Source organism: Leucoraja erinacea, chromosome 1 (genome assembly GCF_028641065.1).
Source record: "Leucoraja erinacea ecotype New England chromosome 1, Leri_hhj_1, whole genome shotgun sequence".
Taxonomy (NCBI): Eukaryota; Metazoa; Chordata; class Chondrichthyes; order Rajiformes; family Rajidae; genus Leucoraja; species Leucoraja erinaceus.
In genome coordinates this window covers 13,758,906-13,783,567 of record NC_073377.1, presented here as the reverse complement: position 1 = coordinate 13,783,567, position 24,662 = coordinate 13,758,906, and the positions used below count along the sequence as shown (strand labels likewise).

General features: G+C 43.3%; 2 protein-coding genes across 3 annotated transcripts in view; one reads left to right on the top strand and one right to left on the bottom strand.

Moving 5' to 3' along the window:
* ccdc142 (coiled-coil domain containing 142) overlaps nucleotides 1-24,662 on the top strand; it is a 363,715-nt gene that overhangs the window by 92,110 nt on the left and 246,943 nt on the right. The gene's annotated exons all lie outside the window — the stretch shown is intronic.
* Nucleotides 1-24,662, bottom strand: part of LOC129707544 (transforming acidic coiled-coil-containing protein 3-like) — a 36,377-nt gene that overhangs the window by 358 nt on the left and 11,357 nt on the right. The window contains exons 6-16 of the mRNA XM_055652715.1: nucleotides 24,551-24,605; nucleotides 20,811-21,009; nucleotides 18,766-18,824; nucleotides 16,984-17,114; nucleotides 13,573-13,630; nucleotides 11,814-11,996; nucleotides 11,141-11,217; nucleotides 11,012-11,055; nucleotides 10,710-10,870; nucleotides 5,594-5,700; nucleotides 3,678-3,798 (exon numbers count right to left, since the gene is read on the bottom strand). Coding sequence (XP_055508690.1) covers nucleotides 3,678-3,798; nucleotides 5,594-5,700; nucleotides 10,710-10,870; nucleotides 11,012-11,055; nucleotides 11,141-11,217; nucleotides 11,814-11,996; nucleotides 13,573-13,630; nucleotides 16,984-17,114; nucleotides 18,766-18,824; nucleotides 20,811-21,009; nucleotides 24,551-24,605 — 1,195 coding nt within the window. The remainder of the gene's footprint in view (nucleotides 1-3,677; nucleotides 3,799-5,593; nucleotides 5,701-10,709; nucleotides 10,871-11,011; nucleotides 11,056-11,140; nucleotides 11,218-11,813; nucleotides 11,997-13,572; nucleotides 13,631-16,983; nucleotides 17,115-18,765; nucleotides 18,825-20,810; nucleotides 21,010-24,550; nucleotides 24,606-24,662) is intronic.

The following is a 24,662-nucleotide window of genomic DNA, read 5'->3' as shown; positions in this document are numbered from 1 at the left end:
GTGCATGTTAATATTTTCCCTCTACGGTACAAATGGCCAATATTATAGGTTTAAGGTGAGATGGGGACGTTTGTGATGTGCAAGGGATATTTTTTTTCAATGCAGTGGTAGGTGCCTGGGATTTGCTGTCCAGTGAGATGGCTGAAGAGAAATGATAGCACTCTTGAGGCATTTGGACAAACAAGAGCAGACAGTGGATGAAAAGATACAGATTATGTGCAGGCAGATAGAGTTAGTTTACGATCAGTGCAGTCGAGCCCATGTGAGAGACTGTTCTTATGCTGGACTAATACTCTACATTGGTCAGAATTCGCTATGGTTCAGTAGGCAGGTGTAATGATCTAGGAAACCAAAATGTAGCTCAAATTCTTTCAAAGAACAAAGTTTGCAGAGGGGTCCTGACCTGAAACATCACCTATCCATATTCTCTAGATGCTACCTGGCCCACCGGCTAACTCTAGCACTTTTTTTTGTAAACCAGCACCTGCTGTTCCTTTTTTCAACAAAGATCAGGTGTGGGGAATACACATGCTCTAATCTGCCTTCAAGTATTAAAGTCACAAAAGTCCACACACTTGTTCAAAAGATTTGCATATGTGCCTTTTAACAATACTGGAGAGATTGAGGATTATTATTCAGGTTTTTACACCATTACACCGTTCTTCACAAAAGTCACCCATCATGTGAAACATAATTACATTACTTCAAGGCTGAAAGTCAAAAGCTTTTTCCATAACGGACAAATGATCATTGTTTTCCACCATTATGACACTAAAAGCTCTGCCACACTTAGTCACAAATAATTAATTCATAATAAACTTTGTGGCCCCTCATGTATATACATAAAGATCTAGGGAAATATTTTCATCAATACCCAGAGAAAAATACAGTAACATGTCTGGAATTCTGCTTGGCAAAGTTTCCCGTAATGGTCATTGTGCCTGGTTTCCTTTGTCACAACGACCGTTATCGGGGTCGGTACGTCTGTAAATTAAAACACGGAGGCTCCACGGAGGAGGGCAGAGGGGGGGGGGGGGGGGGGGGGGGGGGGGGGGGGGGGGAAAGACAGGGAGGGAGGAGAGGGGAGGATGTGAGAAAAGGGGGGGGGGGGGGCTGGGGGGAGCGAGGGCCTCCTCCACTGCCAAGACGAGGCTAAATGCAAACAAGAGGAACAGCACCCCTTTGGTTCCCGAGCTAGGCTGTGGTAGGCGTGGACCAAGCGAGGCCCGGAGTGATCCGAGGGCGGTGAAAAAGCAGGGGGGGGGGGGGGGGGGGGGGGGGGGGGGGGGGGGGTGGGAAAGAGATGGATGGGCCTAGAGCAAGGGTGCTTCAACTGCTCGCTATAGGATCTTTGGCTTAAGCGCTCAAAAAGTTCTCGAAATGCTTCATGCACAGCAGCTCCCTGGAGAGGATCCTGCATCGTCACACACACAGCGGGGGGGAGTGGCATGACAACAGAAAGCAGGTGTCCCCGGGATCTGAAGAACATGCTCCTTCTTTCTCCGCCTTTTAAAGAACGGGGGGGGGGGGGGGACGGGGGGGTGGACGGAAAGACGGACACGGCGAGGGACACAGAGAAACAATAAAATTCAATGCTATGAAAAAAGAAATAAACAATGCTTTAAACAGCTGGGGAGGGGGTGGTGTAATCAAGAGCCGGGTGGGGGACGGGACGGACACGGAGAAACAATAAAATTCAATGCTATGAAAAAAAGAAATGAACAATGCTTTAAACAGCGGGGGGGGGGGGGGGGGGGGGGGGGGGGGGTAGGCAGGTGGGCCTCGATTGGTGGGCATTGTGACGTCAGCAGTTGGCAAGCGGCAATTATTTTTTTTTAGTGAGTTTCATGAAGAATTTCATTCAAAATCTGGGGAAATAATAGACCAAATTTAAAGAGTGGATTTCCGAAATCATAAGGTGAATCAACTAAAATATGTAAAAATCTAGTTTTTGCGTCTGGGTTTCAAGGAGACACATTTCAAAGGCAAAATGACACACACAAAGTTTTAAAAGTATATAGATATGATATGATGTGGTATTCATAAACATAAAAACGAATAAGAAATACGTGTACCCAACCAGGTCACTGGTGGACATCAGGCAACAACCGTTACATAAAATGTAAATGTATTTGTGCATTCTGATGCCATTTTCAGAAACTTGCCAACCATGTTATTTGATCTTTTATTTGTTGTTGATACTATGTTAGTCATGAACCCAATAAAGCGCTTGTCAACTTCTGAAGGGATTTGCAATTTGACCCCCTTCGTCATATGGTGTGCAATATAGTTTAAAAGACACCGGGCGACAGGTGGCACAATGGGCTAAGTGTTCAGCTGGCGACCGGAAGGTAGCCGGTTCGAATCCCGCTTGGAGTGCATACTGTCGTTGTGTCCTTTGGCAAGGCACTTCACCCACCTTTGCCTGCGCGTGAATGTGTGTGAGTGACTGGTGGTGGTCGGAGGGGCCGTAGGCGCAGATTAGCAGCCACGCTTCCGTCAGTCTGCCCCAGGGCAGCTGTGGCTACAGAAGCAGCTCAGCACCACCGAGTGTGACTGAGGGAGTACAGAGAAGGTTCACCAGACTGATTCCTGGGATATCAGGACATTCATATGAAGAAAGACTGGATGGACTCGGTTTGTACTCGCTAGAATTTAGAAGATTGAGGGGGGATCTTATAGAAACTTACACAATTGTTAAGGGGTTGGACAGGCTAGATGCAGGAAGATTGTTCCCGATGTTGGGGAAGTCCAGAACAAGGGGTCATAGTTTAAGGATAAGGGGGAAATCTTTTAGGACCGAGATGAGGAAAACGTTTTTCACACAGAGTGGTGAATCTCTGGAATTCTCTCCCGCAGAAGGTAGTTGAGGCCAGTTCATTGACTATATTTAAGAGGGAGTTAGATGTGGCCCTTGTGGCTAAAGTGATCAGGGGGTATGGAGAGAAGGCAGGTACAGGATACCGAGTTGGATGATCAGCCATGATCATATTGAATGGCGGTGCAGGCTCGAAGGGCCGAGTGGCCTACTCCTGCACCTATTTTCTATGTTTCTATGAATGAATAATGCGATGTAAAGCACCTTGAGTATCTAGAAAGGCGCTATATAAATCCCATCCATCAATCTTTTTGGCAGGGAAAGGGGGGGGGGGGGGCGGGGGGTGGAAGAAGAGAAATGCACATTTAAAAATAGTGCATGACTGGAAACCGCAAAAACGATCCAAGGCATTTGCTTCTTGTACACAGGCTGCAGCCTCTGCAAATTATATTGATTGCCTTCTTTAATTGAAGCATGCCTGCCATTCCTCATTCCAGTGTAGGGAGATTTAAAATTATCTTAAATACAAATCCACAAAGTTTTTACAGTAAAGTGCACCTGTAAACACAGTGGAGAAGCAGTCTTCAACTAAAAAGTCACTCATCCTCCAAGAGATGGTATTGTACCAAAATGTTGGCAGGACTAAACCTGCTTTGACATGGATCGGTGCAGATAAGCAGGGTGAAAGAGAGAAAACAATTATGGAGGATGGTTAAGTGCTGGGTTTAAAATCAGCCCCCTTTCAGCTATCAGAGACAAGATTCAGTTTAAAATGTGGCCTGTGATAGAAAGAATTTGCTGCGACTGATAGGAAAAAAAGAAAGCCTAAAGAGAAAGATTGCAGCATATTTTGGATTACCATATCTTCGAGACTGCTTTCCAAGGAATGGGCTTTCATTTGTTCCTTGCGCTGTAGAGCCTGGAGAGCGCCGACCTCTGCCTTGTATTTAGTGCGAAATAGTGCAATTTCTTCACTTGCTCTGCACACAACAGGAACAATTGTTACTCAATATCTGTAATTACGCTGTTTAAATCTGGCTCGTTATTACAGCAGCATGCACATGTTTACACAACACCCAATGACTACCGTCCTGTTGCCCTCACTCCGGTAATCACGAAGTGCTTCGAGAGATTGGTCCTCCAGCACATCAAGGACTATCTACCACCAGACTTCGACCCCCACCAATTCGCTTATCGCCAAAACAGATCCACAGAAGACGCCATCACCGTAGCTCTCCACTCTGTGCTGAGCCATCTGGAGCAGGGGCAGAGCTACGTCCGGATGCTCTTTGTGGATTTTAGTTCAGCCTTTAACACAATCATCCCGGACATCCTCATTGGTAAACTGGTCACTCTCGGCCTCCCCACTGTCACATGTGCCTGGATTAAGGATTTCCTCACAAACCGGCCCCAGACTGTGAGACTTGGCCCCCACCTCTCCTCCACTCGCAGGTTGAGTACCGGTTCCCCACAGGGCTGTGTGCTAAGCCCCCTCTTATACTGTCTCTACACCTACGACTGTAGTCCGGCCCACAACAACAACCGCATCGTCAAATTTGCTGACGACACTACTGTGGTCGGACTTATTTCAAAGGGAGACGAGGCAGCCTACAGAGAGGAAGTCCTGAAGTTGACAACCTGGTGCTCAGAAAACAATCTGGCTCTGAAAACCAGGAAAACAAAAGAGCTCATTGTCGACTTCAGGAGGCACAGCACCGACTTAGTCCCCCTACACATTAACGGCGAGTGTGTGGAGAGGGTCAACACCTTCCGGTTTCTCGGCGTCCATATCGCGGCTGACATCTCCTGGACGGACAACACGACAGCGGTCATCAAGAAGGCTCAGCAGCGGCTGCACTTCCTGAGGGTCCTCAGGAAGCACAACCTGGACTCTAACCTGCTGCTGACCTTCTACCGCTCGTCCATCGAGAGCCTGCTGACATACTGCATTACAGCATGGTATGGCAGCTGCACCATGGCAGACAGGGAGAGGCTTCAGAGGGTAACCAGGACAGCGCAGAGGATCATTGGTTGCCCTCGCCCCTCCCTGATGGACATCTACACCTCCCGCTGCCTTAGCAGGGCAAAGAAGATCACCAAAGACAGCTCCCATCCTGCGTTTGGACTGTTCGACCTGCTGCCCTCTGGAAGGCGCTATAGGTGCATCAAATCCAGGACAAACAGACTCAGGAATAGCTGCTTCCCGAGAATTATATCTACCATAAATTCAAATCCACACATGCACTGACTACACCGCCCAACACGGACTTCCATCTGTATATATGTATATATGTATGTAGCGCCGTAGAATTTGTGCACCTATTCCCCCCCCCCCCCCATCTCCCTTCTGTTTTGTTTTTCTGTTTCTTGTTTTTTGTGTAAAATTGTATGTATGCACTGAGTACGAGCAGCTTTCAGTTTCACTGTACATGTATAGTGACAATAAATGGCATATCTATATCTATATCTAACCCTTTATATAGCTACTGATTTATGTTTGATTCTATCCATTTGGAGGTCAATTGATCTCAAATTTCAGTTGATCCAATGTTGCAGATTACAAATGTGCCTGCCATTTCACCCCTAAATGACGAGAGATCAAAGATTTAATAATTGGTCATGATTTCAACTTAATTCATATGATTTTAGATGCATCATCTATTCTCAATATTCTAAGAGGAATTAGTGTCAATTTTATCCAATTGTTTGTTCACAGGCAACAACGTGCCAGTAACAAAGTTAAATAGTGAAACTAGAGCTAGACGTGTTACTTACCGATTCAATTTTTCTTCAGCATGAGCTTTCAGCGCCTGATATCTCTGTTCTTCCTTCCCAATCCTTGCCATATAATCCATAGCACATTTCTTTAAACTCTCTTCATTCTAACCATTCAGAAAAAGACATTAAAATATCCAGTTCTTTCTGGATTTCCCAGTCCAATTGGCGGAAGATACATTTACCACACATTGTAACAAAATTTCAAAATTGAAGTTATTCGGGGGGGAGGGTAAACAAAAAAAAGGTTCGCAGGTTCATAAAATAGGACTGCAAATAGACATAGATACATAGAAAATAGGAAGCCATTCAGCCCTTCGAGCCTGCACCACCATTCAATATGATCATGGCTAATCATCCAACTCGGTATCCTGTACCTGCCTTCTCTCCATACCCCCGGATACCTTTAGCCACATCTAATTCCCTCTTAAATATAGCCAATGAACTGGCCTCAACTACTTTCTGTGGCAGAGAATTCCAGAGATTCACCACTCTCTGTGTGAAAAATGTTTTTCTCATCTCGGTCCGAAAAGATTTCCCCCTTATCCTTAAACTGTGACCCCTTGCTCTGGACTTCCCCAAACACAGGGACGGTCCAGTGGCGGTTCCACAGCGCTTGCTGCGCCAGGATTTGATCCTGGCTGCAGATCAAGCACAGGTCTGTGTGCATGCAGCTGCCGATAATGTTTCTCCGCTGCTCCAGTTTCTCCCCGTCTCACTCGCCTCTGCCACCTCTCTCGCTATTTCACCCCACTCTCCCGCAACCTGGCACCCGTTTTTCTCAGATTAAATATATTTTTACACATTAATTATCAAAAGAGAAGAATTTATACAGTTTATACAGCCAGCACTTTGTTCGCTTTTACTTTATCACGAATGACCTTTGACAAATCCCATGATTCCTTGTGTTTTGTTGGAATAGCGAACTCGCTTATTTACGTGAAGCATTGAATATAAATTAGGCTGGTCATAGTGCACATTGCTATCAAGGCTTGTCTATCCTCCACAAACAGAATGTATTAAAAGACAATGTTTGCAGACATTTAGAAAATACCAATATTCCTAAACCTTTGAAAAATTCAGTGCCACAACTTCCAAGAGGGATGTTTTTGATTTAGTGACATGTTGGCAGGTTGAATAGAATGAAAGTGAAAGAACTTCAAGAAATTTCAGAGTTTTGATGCATGCATTGATTGCTTGATCACACATGTAAAATAGGAAGTGATAACTGCATGTCTTTTAAATTTTCAAAGCTTACCATTATAGGGAATATTGGTATTTCAGGACTGACCACTTTTATAATGGAAACCACAAAATTTCTTGCTCAAAATTAGACCATAGACAATAGGTGCAGGAGTAGGCCATTCGGAAGAAAGGTTTCGGCCCGACACGTTGCCCATTTCCTTCACTCCATAGATGCTGCTGCACCCGCTAATTTTCTCCAGCATTTTTGTGCACCCGCCATTCAGATTCAGGTGATCACAGCTGCATTCAAGGTGATCATAGCTGATCATCCACGATCAGTACCCCGTTCCTGCCGTCTCTCCATATCCCTTGACTCCGTTATCTCTAAGAGCTCTATCAAACTCTTGAAAACATCCAGAGAACCAACCTTAAATGCAAACTTAAAGCACACGGCATTGGGGGTTCAGTATTGATGTGGATAGAGAACTGGCTGGCAGATAGGAAGCAAAGAGTATGAGTAAATGGGGCCTTTTCAGAATGGCAGGCAGTAACTAGTGGGGTACCGCAAGGACCCCACTAGTTACAATATATATTAATGATTTGGACGAGGGAATTGAATGCAACATCTCCAAGTTTGCAGATGACAAGAAGCTAGGGGGCAGTGTTAGCTGTGAGGGTGCTAGGAGCCTGCAAGTTGACTTGGATAGGTTGGGTGAGTGGGAAAATGCATGGCAGATGCAGTATAATGTGGATAAATGTGAGGTTATCCACTTTGGTGGCAAGAACAGGAAAGTAGACTATTATCTGAATGGTGGCCGATTAGGAAAAGGGGGAGACGCAACGAGACCTGGGCGTCATGGTACACCAGTCATTGAAAGTAGGCATGCAGGTGCAGCAGGCAGTGAAGAAAGCGAATGGTATGTTAGCATTCATAGCAAAAGGATTTGAGTATAGGAGCAGGGAGGTTCTACTGCAGTTGGACAGGGCCTTGGTGAGACCACACCTGGAGTATTGCGTACAGTTTTGGTCTCCTAATCTGAGGAAAGACATTCTTGCCTTAGAGGGGGTACAGAGAAGGTTCACCAGACTGATTCCTGGGATGTCAGGACTTTCATATGAAGAAAGACTGGATAGACTCGGCTTGTACTCGCTAAAATTTAGAAGATTTGGGGGGGATCTTATAGAAACTTACAAAATTCTTAAGGGGTTGGACAGGCTAGATGCAGGAAGATTGTTCCCGATGTTGGGGAAGTCCAGAACAAAGGATCACAGTTTAAGGATAAGGGGAAAGTCTTTTAGGACAGATTTGAGAGGGAAAAAAAATTTCACACAGAGTGGTAAATCTGTGGAATTCTCTGCCACAGAAAGCAGTTGAGGCCAGTTCATTGGCTATATTTAAGAGGGATTTAGATGTGGCCCTTGTGGCTAAAGGGATCAGGGGGTATGGAGAGAAGGTAGGTACAGGATACCGAGTTGGATGATCAGCCATGATCATTTTGTATGGCGGTGCAGGCTCGAAGGGCCGAATGGCCTACTCCGGCACATATTTTCTATGTTTCTAACCAGCCTCCACAACCCTCCGAGGCAGAGAATTCCACACTCACAACTGTGTGAAAAGGTTTTTCCTCCTATTCATTCAAAATGGCTTACCGCTTATACTTAAACTATGGTCCCAGGTTCTGGACTCCTCAACATTGGGAACACGTTTCCTGCCTCTAGTGTCCAAACTCTTAATAATTTTATATGTTTCAATAAGATCCCCTCTCACAGTCTAAATTCCAGAGTATACAAGCCCAGCTGCTCCATTCTATCAACATATGACAGTCCTGCCATCCCGGGAATTAACCTCATGGACCTACACTGCACTCCCGCAATAGCAAGAATGTCCTTCCTCAAGTTGCGATAAACTGCACACAATACTGAAGGTGTGGTCTCACTAGGGCACTGTACAACTGCAGGAGGAGCGCTCTGCTCCTATACTCAACTCCTCTTGTTATAAAGGACAACATGCCATTCACTTTCTTCAGTCTGCTGTACCTGCATGCTTACTTTCAGTGACTGATGAACAAGGACCCCTTGTTGTACTTCCCCTTTTCCCAACTCGACACAATTGAGATAATAATCTGCTTTCCTGTTTTTGCCACCAAAGTGGATACCCTCACATTTATCCTCATTACATCTTCACAGTTCACACTGCCACCCTTTGTGTCATCTGCAAATTTGCTATTGTTACTTATAATCTCTTCATCCAAATCATTAATATACATTGTAAATAGCTGTCGTCCCAACACTGAGCCTTGCGGTACCTCATTAGTCATTGCCTGCCATTCTGAAAGGGACCATTAATCCCTACTCGTTTCCTGTCTGCCAACCAATTTTCTATCCATGTCAGCACCCTACCCCCACAATACCATGTGCTCTAATTTTGCCCACTAATCTCCAATGTGGGGCCTTATCAAATGCTTCCTGAAAGTCCAGGTACACAACATCCACTGGCTCTCCCTTGTCCATTTTCCTAGTTATATCCTATTTGGAAAGTGGAGAGAATGCCATCACACAGTGGCACGTGGGGCCAGCACAGTGGCATAGCTGGTAGACCTGCTGCCCCACAGCACCAGAGACCTTGGCTCATTGTTGTCTATTTAGAGTTAGAACGCTCTCCCAGTGATCATGCGTTTCCTCCAGGTGATACGGTTTCTTCCTACATACCAAAGACTTGTAGGGTTTGTATGTTAATTGGCCTCCAAATTGTCCCTAATGTGGCAGTTGTGAATGTGAAGGTGGGATAACATTAAAGTGTTAATACGTGGGCCATCTGGCCAAATGACCAGTTTATCATTCTGTTTCTCTAAACTTGTGCATTGTAGATCAATTGAAAGATAGAGCCTGAAAATAGGCCCTTCAGCCCAGCAGGTCCAAACCAGCCATTGAACATCTGTTGACACAAATTCTGTTATCCCATTTTCCATTCACTCTCTCCCTACACACTAGGGGCAATTTAGAGAACTATTAACCTATAACCCCACATGTATTTGGAATTTGGGAGGAGACTAGAGATGGAAAAGATCTGCTTTCCTCGTCTTGCAAATATACCTGGTCATCCTCAACTATAATTAAACTCGTGTAATGGTCTAACGTGACAGAGGAAAATATAGTTCAAATACTTTAAATTTGCAGTCGTGTATGACATCTTCTGAAACTTGTGATATTTGGAATCATAAATAAAATCAGGAAAAGGGCACTTGGTCACTGGTGTCTGCTCTGCAGTGTGAATGAGGCCGATGTACATCTCTGCATTTCTTTCCTACACAAGCCCATATTCCCAAAATATCTAAAAATTCCACTCCATCTAGAACATACTTGATGACAGCCTCGACAGTGACCCCTGCTTTTGGAGATTCTCTTGGGATCCTCTGCAGCTCCATCAAGCCTCTGGCAACAGCTTAACACCACTCTTAACTAGGTTTACACAATTGAAGAAACAAACTAATGCATTGTAATGTCCTCTCATCCTTTCTGCTATCAGAGACTTGTAGTGATAACAAGTGAAAGTATATCTTCAATTTATGGCAAATGGCATCTCAACCCCTGCTCAAAGGAGAAGCCCACCCAGTGGAAAGTCCCCCATGACTGAGATTAGTGACATTACAGGAAATTCCTTGAACCATTCAGAGATTCAACTAGTTTTAATCAAGCTGTTTATATATTCTTGACATTGCTCATAAACACGTGGTTTTTACCAATGTTAGTTGGCACCATATAAAAGTCAAAGATTGACCCCATATTCAAGTGAATACCATAGGGGAAAAAAAATTACTGAAACTAGATGCTTCATTGCCACAGTGTCTAAAATTTTGACTGCAACAGTAATGGCTGTCAATTTTAAAACGGAATACAAAATTCCAGAATGTCTTTAGAAAGAATTACTTACCTTTTTGTAACCCTCCAGTACTTCTTTCTGCTTCTCAAATCGTTTAAACAGTTCAGAAAATGACAGTTCGACTGAATTCAGTTCCTTTAAGGCCTGCAGCTTCTCCTCATTTACTTTCTCTAGCTCAGCCTTGGACGTTTGATTATTTTTGTCAGATGCCTCTGAAATATAGTTTCATAAGTGCCATTTCTAAATAACTTAAACAAAGCATTCGAGAATGCATTATAATTTCAAGGGGAAAATTGCAATGCCAGAATTTCCAGATTTCATAACATGAGAAACACCATACGATTCAAACTTACCCATCATTTGAAAAGTCATATCTGTATATTCATTAACAATGTTCCTAGAAAAAGTTAAAAGATGCAATTTTGAAATACAGATTCTATTATTGAATATGATAAAACCATACACATGAAAAGAACTCTTACTTCATTTCTGCACACTGTGCAAGGCTTTCCTTGTGCTTCTGCTTCCATTCCAAAGTCAAAGCTTCCTGACGAACAAGCTACCAAAAATAAAGCACTCCTCAGTAAATTCAAAGTCCCCAAACCTCAGCTGACAAAGCACTCTCAGCTTAAAAGGCAACATTTAAAAAGTACTGCAGAACATTTATACATCCAACAAATTTTCACAAAGGCTTTCAGAATTAGTCAAACTGCATGGGGGGGGGGGGGGGGGGGGGGGGGGGGGGGGAGAAGATAGACTACTTGCAAATACAACATTTAAAAACTTTAGACAGAGTCATGGATAATAAAAGATTGAGGAATATGGACCAAGTGCAATCAAGTGGGATTAGATTAGAATACCTTGTCACCACAGACAGGTTGGCCCAAAGTAAATGGTGATGTTGTATAATTTTACACTCTCGGTCTATAAATGTCAATGCAAATTGTACACTCAATGGTCTTCTTCAGATAGGACAATTGACAGGACATTGCAGAGGTGCTGCATAGCTGTACAGATCACAATGTCGTAGGATAAAAATCTCAACTGGAACTATCTGCTCTTAAATTAATAACTTATGTAAAGTGCCTTTCTTTTAGATGGAAACTACCTAAATTTGAACCTTGGAAACAAAGACAAACAAGAATTAGTACTTGCCTCTTGTCTTACAGCCATGATTTTAGTATCTGCTTCTCGTTTTACAACTTGAATTGCAGCATCCAAGTCTTTTTGGCTGTATTTTAGCACTTCAACAATAGCACCCTCAGCAGGAACAGCAGATAAAAAATCAGCAACTGGATCATTAAGAATAGAGTACAGACCAGGCACTAAGGCATTATCCTACAGAGAAAAAATATGGGTACAAATTTAAAGATTTATCTCAACTATGAAAAGTGCCAATATTAAGGTTTTACTATATTGTGGCTTTAATACTGTTAAAATATAAAAAACATAATTTAAAAAAAGAGTAACAAAGTAACTCAGCAGGGCAGGCTGCATATCTGGAAGACAGATATAATTTTAGGACCCTTTCAGACTGATGGATTCCAACCCAAAGCGCTGCCTATCCATAACCTCCAGAGATGCTGCCCGAGCCACTGAGTTACTCCAGCACTTTGCTCTTATTTTTGTAATTTGAGGATATGTACTTGGGCACCACGGCCAAGGTTGTCACGAGCAAAGTGTTCGAGATCCTCACGGGGGTCTTACAGGGAGACATGCTGGCTGCAGGCTGCTCTGCTGGAGAGGGGGAATACTTTGAAGTTGGAATATGGCAATTGCATGCAAAGCGACATCTAGAATGGTGGGATGCTTTTAAAAGTGCAACAGTGAAAGTTCAAAGTATGCATGTACCTGCTGGAGTGAAGGGCAAGGCAGGTTGGAGTAAATAATTCTGGATCACAAGAGAAATTGAGGTTCTGATCACAAAATTAGAAGCATGGTCAGGTTTAGGCAGGTGGGATCAAGTGCATCCTTGGACGAATTTACGAGATTGGGTAGCACACAGAAGGAAGTTACATTGGTAAAAGGGGAGTATGAGATAGTTTCAGCAGATAAGATTAAAGGAGGATCCAAAGAGATGTGTATATAAAAGGGAAACAGGTAACTAGGTAGAGAATATGGCTCTTCAGAAACCAAAGGGTCATCTTGTGTTAATCCACAGGAGATGTGCAAGGACCATCTGTTTTTACAATGAGAAGACAATGAAAAACATTTTACAATGTTTTTACATGGAGAATGACAAAGTCTCAGGAATTTAATACAATTATCAAGAATAGTCAGTTGAGGAGCTGCTGGACATCCGAAGACGTATGAAGGCAGATAAATCTCACAGACCAGAGCATATGGATCATTGAAGACCATGGGAAGCTCGAGGCCAAGAATCATCATTATAAATGGATGAGTTGCAAGACGACTGTAGGGTGGCCATTGTTATGTTCTATTGAAGAAAGGCTGCAAAGGAAACCTGCAAACTAGCAAGCCTAATATATGTGATTGGACAATAGGAGGGGGAAATCAGAGAGATAAAGACAGGCTGATTCATGATAGCCAGGAGGGTTGTGCTTGTGTATCAAATGTGATTGATGGTTTTGAAGTAACCAAGGAAATTTGTGGTTTAGATTAATAGTTTGGACGAGAATGTACAGTGCCCTCCATAATGTTTGGGACAAACATTGCTGCGGAATACCTCAGTTTTGAAAAGTTTGCTTTTCATTGTTACCATGAGTCTGAAAACTCAGCCCTAACCAATTTTCCCCTAATGACAATTGTCTTTGAAACAAAATTTTCTATAACACAAGGTTTCTCAGGAACACTCAAATTACAACATAACGACCTGCAGTACCTTACTTGGGGGGGCGGGGGGGGGGGGGGGGGAGAGACACCAAAAAAAAAAAAAAAAAAGCTTGCCACTTACCACAATTCCCTCATCTGGATGCACACCAGGAACAGGTTCAAGATCTAAAATGTCAGAACTGTGACAAAAATAAAATTAAATAGCTTTCCACATTCAAGCACCACATTGTTATTCCCTCAAATAATACTGGTCAATGAGATGTTTAATATTGTATAAACAATGGATGCTTTTAGAACCAAGAATGCAAAAATGTATACAAAAGATTTTCACTGTACCTCAGTACACCTGATAATAAACCAAACAAAATAAAATGAATGGGTTTACCATCTGGACTTTGGTAAAGGCATGGGAATTCAAGTTAGCCAAATCTTTTGCCCAGAGTAGGGGAATCAAGAACAATCGGCCATAGATTCAAGGTGAAGGGGAAAAGTTTTAATAGGAATCAGAGGGATAACTTTTTCATGCAAAGGGTGGTGGGTGTATGGAACAAGCTGCCAGAGGAGGTAGTTGGGGCAGGGACTATCTCATCGTTTAATAAACAGTTAGATAGGTACATGGCTAGGACAGGTTTGGAGAGATATGGACAAGCACAGACAATGGGACGAGAGGGCCTGGTTCTACACCACATCACTCCGACTTTTTTTTTTAATGTATATTTATCATCGATTTTAAAACAGTAGCTGCTATAGCAAATCAAATAGTTACGCAGTTAACAAAATGGCCAAAAAAGAAATGTCAAAAACTATCAGTGATGTTTTTTCCCATTGAAACCCCACAACACTTCAACAATAAAAAACAAAAATGTCAGTCTACAATTTTTAGATCATATGACATAGAAGCAGAATTAGGTCATTTAGCGGATCAAGATCACTCTGCCATTCAATCATGGCCGATCCATTTTTCCCTCTCAACGCTATTCTCCTGCTTTCTCCACATAAGCTTTGACACCCTTAGTAATGAAGAGCCTATCAATCTTTAAAAATAACAAGAATCTGGGCGAGCCTCGCGTCAGGGATAGACTTGATAGAAGTACGTTAGAAGAACAAAATTAAAGGCATAATGAGAGTGGTGGGGGCCTAGAACACACTGCCGGGCGGGGCGTGGTGGTGGTGGTGGTGGTGGTGGAGGGGAATGAAAGTGCAGGGAAAAGAGGGACATGAATCATGTACAGGCAGTTCAGATCAGTTTACCTTGGTATCATGGGCAGCACAAACACAAAGGGCCCTTTCCTATGCTGTGGTGTTCTATGTACCCAATGTCTTGGCCTACACAACATTGGCAATGAATTTCACAACTGGTTTAAATCGAAGGTAGACCCAAAATGCTGGAGTAATTCAGTGGAACAGGCAGTATCTCCGGAGAGAAGGAATGGGTGACATTTCGTGTCGAGACCCTTCTTTGGATTGATGTTTGGGGAGTGTGCAGAACAAAGATAGAATGTAGTCAGAGACAGCAAGACCGGTGGGAGAACTGGGAAGAGGGGTGGGGGGGAGAAAAGAGGGAAAGCAAGGGCTATTTGAAGTTAGATAAGTCAATGTTCATACCACTCTTCGCTGTGCTGTTCATCCAATTTGTGCTGGGTCTCACTCCGACAATGGAGAAAGCCCAGGACAGAAAGATCAGATCATGAATGGATGTGGGAATTAAAGTGCTAAGCAACTAGGAGATCAGATAGGTTAAGGCAGACTGAGTGGAGGTGTTCAGCAAAATGATCATCGAGCCTGCGCTTGGTCTCGCCAATGTACAGAAGTTGACACCTGGAACAGCGGATACAGTAGATAAGGTTGGAGGTGCAAGTGAGCCTCTGCCTCATCTGAAAGGACCGCTGGCGTCCTTGGATGGAGGTAAAGGGATAGGTGTTGCAACACCTGCAAATGCAGAGTAAAGTACCGGGGGGGGGGGAGAGTGGTTTGGTTGGGATGGGATAAGTCAACCAAGGAGTTGCAGAGGGAACGGTCTCTGCGGAAAGCACAAAGGGGTAGAGATGGGAAGATGTGGCCAGTAGTGGGATCCTGTTGGCGGATTATATGCTGTATGCAACGGCTGATGGGGTGGAAGATGTGGACAGGGGTTGGGGGGCTCTGCCATTGTTGCGAATGGGAGGGGGAGCAAGAGCGGAGCTGCGGGATATTGAGGAGACCTTAATGAGAGCCTCATCTATGATGGTAGATGGGAAACCCCGTTTCATAAAGAATGAGGACATTTCCGATCTAGTATGGAAAACCACCTTGGGCGCAGATGTAGCGTAAACAATGGAATTGGGAATAGAGGATAGTCTTTACAGGAATCAGGGTGGGAAGAAGTGTTGTCTAGATAGCTATGGGAGTCAGTAGGTTTGAAGGAGATGTTGGGGTGGAAGATTGCAACCTTCACGTGGTCCGCCCTGTTTCGATGAATGCAATCAATCCGGCATGCACAATCAAATAGAACAAATTGTCCTACAATTTAGGCTGTGCACGCTATATGCAGGAAGAAAAAGTAGATGTTGGTCAATAATCTGTCTCCTGTATTGGAGATTGTGAGATCCAGAAACAGTAGAGAGATGTCAGAGATAGTCCAAGTGAATTTGAGTACAGGATGGGAATTAGTTTTGAAGTTGATGAAGTCAGTGAGTTCTGCATGGGTGCAGGAGGAAGCACTGATGCAGTCAATGTAGCAGAGTAGAGATCACGGATAGGGCCAGTGTATGGCAGGAACAATGATTGTTCAACATACCCTGCAGAGGCAGGCATAGCTGGAGCCCATGCGACTGCCCATAGATACACCTTGGATTTGGAGGAAGTGGGAAGAGTCAAAGGAGAGATTGTTGAGGGTAAGGACCAGATCTGCAAGGCGAGGAGGAAAGAGCTTTAAGACCTTCCTGATGGGGGATGGAGGTATCGAGTGACTGGACATCCATGGTGAAGATGAGTGGGGGCCTGGAAAAAAAACATCATTGAAGAGACAAAGAGCATGCGAGGTGTCTTAGACATAGGTAGGGAGGAATTCGACCGGGAACGTATGGACAGGATCGAATCAAGGTATGTGGAAATTAATTTGGTGGGACATGAACAAGCAGAAACAATGGGTCTGCCAGGACAGCTCGTTTATGGGTTTTGTGAAGATAAAATCAGGCCGTGCGAGGCTGGGGAACGATAAGGTTGGAAGCTTGAGCGCAGAGTGCCGGAAGTTATAAAATTAGAAATGGTGTGTGATATTAAGTTCTGTTGCTTGTCTGTGGTGTGATATTGAGGCTGAGCCCTCTGGTTCGAGTGTGTATGAGGGAACTGCAGATTATTATATAAACAAAAATCTGGAGTAACTCATTGGGGTTGTCCTGCTGAGTTACTCCAGCTTTGTGTCTGCCCTCGGGTTCCAGACTCTCCCAGTATAATTTTTTTAATTTACATTATCCAAGCAAAACTACATTGTGGCAATAACTACACATTAGTGATCAGACAAATATGCAACAAAATTAGACAATCGATTTACATTCTGGTTGTTGGCTCTGCTGCATCAGGTTCATTCTCCAGGGGTTTAACAGACACTTTTGCAGGACTTTCCCTCAGCAAAGGATCAAACTTCAGGTACAGAGACTGCTTCCTCAAAGCAGACGCATGAAACTGAAACAAAATAATTACAATTTAGTAAAATATACTTTTGCTCAGTTAGTTTGATTTTGCCAAGACCACAAAAGTGTACTTTTGAGCTAACTTCGTAAACATTGAACGTTAACAGCAAAGAAACAGCTGACAGATTAAAGAGTAAAAATTTAAGCCAAGGCATGAAATACAGAAATCAAACAAAATGGCCTTGGAAAAAATGCGGACATAGTGTGAATCTTTCTGCCACCAGGCAGATTGAGGGGAAAGTAGAATTAAATTCACCATTGCCCCTCCAATAACTTAAATCAATCTTTTCTAACCCCCCCCCCACCTGACCTACAGCAATATGTTCTCCAAAACTATCAATCCTTTGGTGGTGGTGGGGGGGGGGGGGGGGGGGGGGCGGGCATTGCTCAGCTTTACTGTGGTAGTCCAAACCCTGTACTCCATTCCCCCACCAGGAAGGTTAGGGTCCTCCGGTGGTTCTTTGAACAGACCCTACTCAGTACCTTTGTTACTAATACTATTCCACTTGACCAAAAAAACATCCTCACTCTTAATGTTCTCTTGACTTATCCAACTTCAAATCATGCATACTGATCTCCCATTTCCCTTTTAACTCCCTCTTTTCCCTCCTGATCCCTTTAAACTCACATCCCCCATTATAGCTTTGTGTTTCACTCCTCCTCCGACATCACTTACTCCATCCATATGCTAATGAACCATCACACCCCACCTCAGCTGTACTCGCATGTCACTTTTTAGGCGCTGTCCCACCCCTGTTTTTCAGCTCCCTCCCCCCAATTGCTATCAATCGGAAGGGTCCCAACACAAATTGTCGTCTGCATTCCTCTAGCACTGTGCATTACTGTAGATTTTCTGGATGAAGACATTTCCACTCATCTCAGTATTGTATTTGGTCTCCTAATTTGAGGAAGGACGTCCTTGTGATTGAGGCAGTGCAGCGTGGGTTCATGAGATTGATCCCTGGGATGGCAGGACTGTCATACGAGGAAAGATTGAAAAGACTAGGCTTGTATTCACTGGAGTTTAGGATGAGGGGGGATCTTATAGATACATATAAAATTATAAAAGGACTGGACAAGATAGATGCAGGAAAAATGTTCCCAATGTTGAGCGAGACCAGAACCAGGGGCCAGTCTTCGAATAAAGGAACGGTCATTTAAGACCGAGGTGAGAAAAAACTTTTTCACCATTAGAGTTGTGAATTTATGGAATTCTCTGCTACAGAGGACAGTGGAGGCCAAATCACTGGATGGATTTAAGAGAGAGTTAGATAGAGCTCCAGGGGCTAGTGGAGTCAAGGGATATGGGGAGAAGGCAGGCACGGGTTATTGATAGGGGACGATCAGCCATGATCACAACGAATGGCGGTGCTGGCTCGAAGGGCCGAATGGCCTCCTCCTGCACCTATTTTCTATGTATGGCAAGTCTCCAAGAATCCCTTCATTCTTCTAAACTCACAAATACAAGCCAGGTGCTTTTATGTCAATCCTGCCATCTCAGCAATCAGTCTGGTGAACCTCTGCTGTACTCAATCCACTACATTAACCCAATCTCCTAATTTGTCCAAGTCTTATTGACAATGCATCAAGGTCATAATATATTCAAGATTAAAAATGATTTGAACCATAAAAGTTTCACTTACCAGTGAATGACCAAACTGTTCCAGGTAATCAATTTCAATTGGTTCGTTAAATGCTGGAACTGCAAGGAAAGTTGTCAATATTACACAATAACTTTTAAAATAAATATAACTGCAAATGGCTGGTGAATTAACAATAAAAATAGCTCAAATCCAATTATGACACTTGATTCAGCAAAATCTGGTATTCTTAGCAACCATAAAGCCATCTAAATAGATAAATCAAATAAATTGTTCCTACCCCAGCATAGTCAGGATACACCGCTCAAATCCCATAAAGGGAGACAATTAACCTATTAACCCGGCATCAGTAGGAAGGCAAAATGCTAAAAGCTATGAAGTAGCAGCATGACACTTAAATTAATAACTGATCAGGCAGCAAAAACACAAATTCAAGGAAAATAAGAGAATTAAGTGCTGAGGGATTCACCCAATTAAGTTCAGCGACATAATAACCATGATGTTATCGCATAGTACACAAGGCCTCCTGTACTTCCTGTCCTGTGTTTCAATTATTGTTCAATTGCATTAGTAGTTCCATTGATGGAGATCCCATACTCGAGGACAATAAATTGGGCTTTAGATATTACCGTATGTAGTAGCCATTTAGCTTAACTTAGTGTTATAACTATAATCAGTTACCTTCAAATTTTACCTGCCTGTAATTATGTGGGCGGGATTTATACGTAGTCGGAGGCGTGTTTGCGGCTGGGATTCTCACACCTTAGTAATTAGTTTAGTTTGAAGCATGGGGAGAGGTCACAGCTTTCGACCATGCACGAACAAGAACAAAATGAACTTATACAAGAAGTTTGGATGAATATGTTACTGTTTTTACTACTACAATAAATAAACTATTAATTAAGAGTCTGTGTTTGGAAGATTTATCTTTCGATGGCATGGAAGGCCTCGTGGAGAGCTCATGAATGCGTTTCGATTATCTCCTGAACCCCTGTCTTCAATCATAGCGACTAAAGGAAAGATTCCTTGAGCAATATCAAAATCTATCACTATACCATATGTCAAAAACAGGCAACTTGGAAGTTTCATTTCTACACTGCAGTTGACTATGTTACATAGAAACATAGAAAATAAGTGCAGGAGGAGGCCATTAGAGCCAGCACCGCCATTCATTGTGATCATGGCTGATCGTTCCTAATCAATAACCCGTGCCTGCCTTCCCCCCATATCCCTTGATTCCACCAGCCCCTAGAGCTCTAACTCTCTTAAATCCAATGTTGTCCAAGATGTACCTGACAGGCAACCCTGGGGCTCTTGTCTATATTTTCAACTCAATAATCATTAGGATAACACAGGAATGATACATGCGTCTGATGTTTGTGGTGGGGTTGGATATGAAATTGCAGTTGAATTGCACAAAGTTATGCATTTGCAGACATTCCCAGATCATCTTGATGTTGATCTTTCAAACGAGGATGCTGGACTCTTCCTCTAACTCTAACACTACTATGCTGTAAAACTATTCTGTGCACAGCTATTTTTTTTCTTTTTGCATTCCTTATTGTACTTGTGCATGATTGTACACATGAATAATATGGTATTTATCTGGATAGCACACAAATATGTTTGTCACTGTATCTCAGTATATGCAACAAGAATACAACAATAACAATAATTTGAGGTTCGGCCCCACAAAGTCAGGAAACACATTTGTGCCAAGTTGGTTTCCACCTGCAGATGGGAGGGGTGGAGGGAGAAAGAGCACAATCCTGCAAATATTCAATCACTGACAACAGGCAAATTGGCAGATTGATAAGCTTACAGCATAATAAGAAATTTAAGACCCATTGCATTAAGAGAACATGCTTTGAACTTTCTGCTACACATTAATTTGATCATCTTCAGCTTGAGATACTTTTATCCATGTGAATTAACATTTCATATGCTAACTAACATCTTGCTTGAAAACTCAATTAAGACAATTACTGCAAGGAAATCAAATTAAGTTGATCCAAGTCGCAAAAATAAGTAGGATTGACTAAGTAAACATCGTTTAGTATGAAAAAGACCAAATAACCCAATCTTACTTTGGTCAGCTGGCCTGAATTCTTCAGCGTCACCTTCCATGATACAATCAATAAAGTCTGAGGATCCAGCTATGAAATGATTATCCATGCCATGTGAACTTTGTACATTCCTCATGTGTAATAGCCCATCAGAAATTCTTTCAGCATTGGATACAGGTCTGGACTCAAGTACATCTCCAACAGCAAAAACTTGAGAATCCTAAAGATGAACATTTTAAATTTTACACAAGTTTATAGTGACAATTATTTTAAGCAGGCATGGCAATGTTTAATTCTATAGACAGGGAAGCCCATCTATTAAATTTAAAACTCAATAATCTAACTTGGAAAGGTGTTTTGTTTTGTTTAATTCACTCCCTACTAATCTGATGAGAGGATAGAGTGCAAGGGCAAAAGGCACCAATTTCTTTGCCCATCGCACTTTACTCAGAAACAGGTTTAAAAAATAATGGAGCAAACTAATATCTGGAAATAAAATTCAGTTTATCAAAGCAAGAATACAGCAGGTGTTTAATGTGGTCAATGGGTTGATTGGGATTCAAAAGTTGCACATGCAAAGGTCAAATGGAATGTAATTAATACCACAACCTGCTTGGGAGGACATAATAATTTTATTTTTGAGCTAATCAAGACAACATGGTACTATCGGATAACCTGTAACATACTCTTCCCCCCAATTTGTATAAGTCAGCATGCATAGCAATCACTGCACATCCATACTATCCTCAAGTGCCCAGCATCAAATTACAGTGGACTTTGCATGTCTACAGTTGGACTATATACCCTGGCTTGTGCAATCACTGTCTGGTTTACCTAGAATACCCAATAATTGTGTGGGAAGGAACTGCAGATGCTAGTTTATACCAAGGATAGACATAAAATGCTGGAGTGACTTCAGGGACAGGCAGCATCTCTGGAGAGAAGGAACAGGTGTGTCCCAGGTCGAGACCTGTCCCTATACATAAATAGGTGCAGGAGTAGGCCATGTGGCTCCTCGAGTCAACACCGCCATTCAATGTGATCATGGCTGATCATCCACAATCAGTACCCCGTTCCTGCCTTCTCCCCATATCCCTTGATTCCACTAGTCCCAATATCTCTACCCAACTCTCCTCTGAATGCGTCCAGTGAATCGGCCTCTACTGCCTTCCGAGGCAGAGAATTCCACAAATTCACAACTCTCAGGGTGGAAAAAGTTTTTTGTCATCTCAGTTTTATATGGTCTATCCCTTATTCTTAAACTATGCCCCTGGTTCAGGACTCCCCCAACATCGGGAACACGTTTCCTGCATCTAGCGTGTCCAATCCCTTAATAATTTTATATGTTTCTATACCTCCTCCCTCGACTTTGTTCAGATGAGGCAGAGGTTCACGTGCACCTTCGCTCAGTCCAGCACGGCCAACGTGATCTCCCAGTTGCTAAACACCAACTCCCCTTTCTGACCAGGGCTTCCTCCACTGATTGGAGGAACAGCATCTAATTTCCTTTGGGCAGCTCACAAGCGGTATGAATATTTATTTCTCTAACTTCAAGTAACTCTTGATAAATATGATTATTAAACTCTGACTCTTTTCCTGAACTACTAAGGTAAAATAATCTGTTGATGCTGGATCATCAAAGTAAAAGTGCTGGGCTAACTCAGCAGGTCGGGCAGCATCTCGGGGGGGGGGATATGAGAATCTAGGTGGGGCACAAGGAAGAGGGGGAATAAAAGGAAGGGGAGCTGTTGTTTGTATGTTAGTCACCAAAACAGAATCAAGATAGACATTTGACCTGTACTTTGTCAATGAACAGAGTGACAATGCTGGTATAAGCTGGTAAAGAAATTGGACATCAATATCAAAAAACATATCGGGCTTATTGTGGAATATTCCACCTGCTTGGATGCATGCAACGTCAATTTAGTAAGACAAAGTGTAGAATTTAGTTCAGAAATACAGTGCAGAAACAGGCCCTTCGGCCCACCAAGTCCTCATCGACCAGCAATTCCTGCACACACTAGGAACAATTTACAACTACACAAAGCCAATAAACCTACAAACCTGCATGTCTTTGGAGTGTGGGAGGAAACCAAAGACCTCTGAGAAATCACTCACAGGTCACGGGGAGAACATACAAAACCCGTACAGACAGGAAACAAGGTCAGGATGGAACCCGGGGCTCTGGCACTGCAAGGCAAAGACTCGCTGCGCCACAGTACCGCCCAGTCACTCAAAGTAGGTCCTTAAATTTCCCCCACTAGCTTCCACATCCAACACATGCTCCAGCATTTCCTCCACCTCAACATAATCCCACCACCAGTTACATCTTCCCATCCCCACGTCTTTCCTCCTTCCACATAGACTGCTTCCTCTGCAACTCCTGGGCTGGTTCACTCATCCCATTCACTCATCCCTTACACACCCCCCCCCCCCCCCCTCACCAGGTACTGTTCTCAACAAACCACACAAGATGCAACACCTATCCAGATACCCAACTCGTCCATCCAGGGACCCATGCAATCTTTCCAGATGAGACAGGTTCACGTGCACCTCCTCTAATGTCATCTACAGCACTGCTGCGACCAGACTCCGGAGCTCGGAGGCTCCAGCCGCAGACCCGGTGGACGGTAACATCGGGAGCTCGCGGGTCCCTGGTGGGAGACCGCTTTTTGGAGCTCCCGCAACGGTAGCTTCTCCCGCCCGAGTTGCACGGTTGAAAATGACCTTACCTCGCCCGGTGCAGCCTTATCGGCCGTGGGACTTGCCATCGCCCACCAGGGGCTTTAACATTGGGAGAAGAATGGAACACAGGGGAGAGACAAGAGTTTGCCTTCCATCACAGTGAGGAGATTCACTGTGATGGATGTTTGTGTAAATTGTGTTGGTTGTGTGTCTTGGTTCTTTTCTTGTTGTATGACTGCAGAAACCAAATTTCCTTTGAACTTCATTTGAGGTTCAAATGACAATAATTGTATAATTGTACAAGTCCTCATCAGAAGCTCAATGTTCCTAATGAGGTCTCATTTACTTTGACTTGGTCTGAGTCAAAGTAAATGAGACCTCATTAGGAACATTGGACTCTTGGTCTGAGTAGACCTGGTGGCTGTCTTGCTGAACATTTCAGGCACTTGTTCTTTCAAGGCTTTCTGGATCGCTGGGTTTGCTAACTATATCAATTCCCTTTCACATTCCCATACCAACCTTTCTGGCCTCCCCATTGCCAGAGTGAGACGCAAACTGGAGGAAAAGCACCTCATATTCCGCTTGGGCATTTCACATCCTAATGGTATGAACATTTAATTCTCCAGTATCGGTAACAAACCTACAAACAGCTCTGTCCTCCCCTACCGCCTGCCTTCTATACTCTTTTCTCTGGCTTCACAATTCACACTTCTTCAATCCATGCCTCAGTCTTTGCCCTTTTCCCTTGGCCCTTGTCCAATAATCTGCCCATCAACCCTCCTTCCCCCCCCCCCCCCCCACCACCACATCCACATCACATATCACTTGCCAGGCTTTGTCCCCCCTCCACACAGTAAGATGGTGGTGCATGCATCCAGCCAAGTCGATCATACCATTATAAGCCTGCATTTTGATGTTGAAAAGGTTGTAGTCAGTAAACAACTCACCCTATAGGATCAGCTTATTCATTGTCAGACTTCAAACAATTAAACGTTAAATAGGACATTCTAAGAATCAAGTTCCACACAGGCAATACTGGATTGAATAAAGCTTTTTGAATTCAATATTTTACCCACCTGAAATAAAGGAATTGCTGAGACCTCCACCATGGGTTTAACCTTGCAAGTGTTCCTGTGAATAATATGTTTGGGCCGTTAAAACAAATTGGGAAAACAAAACCAATTTTAT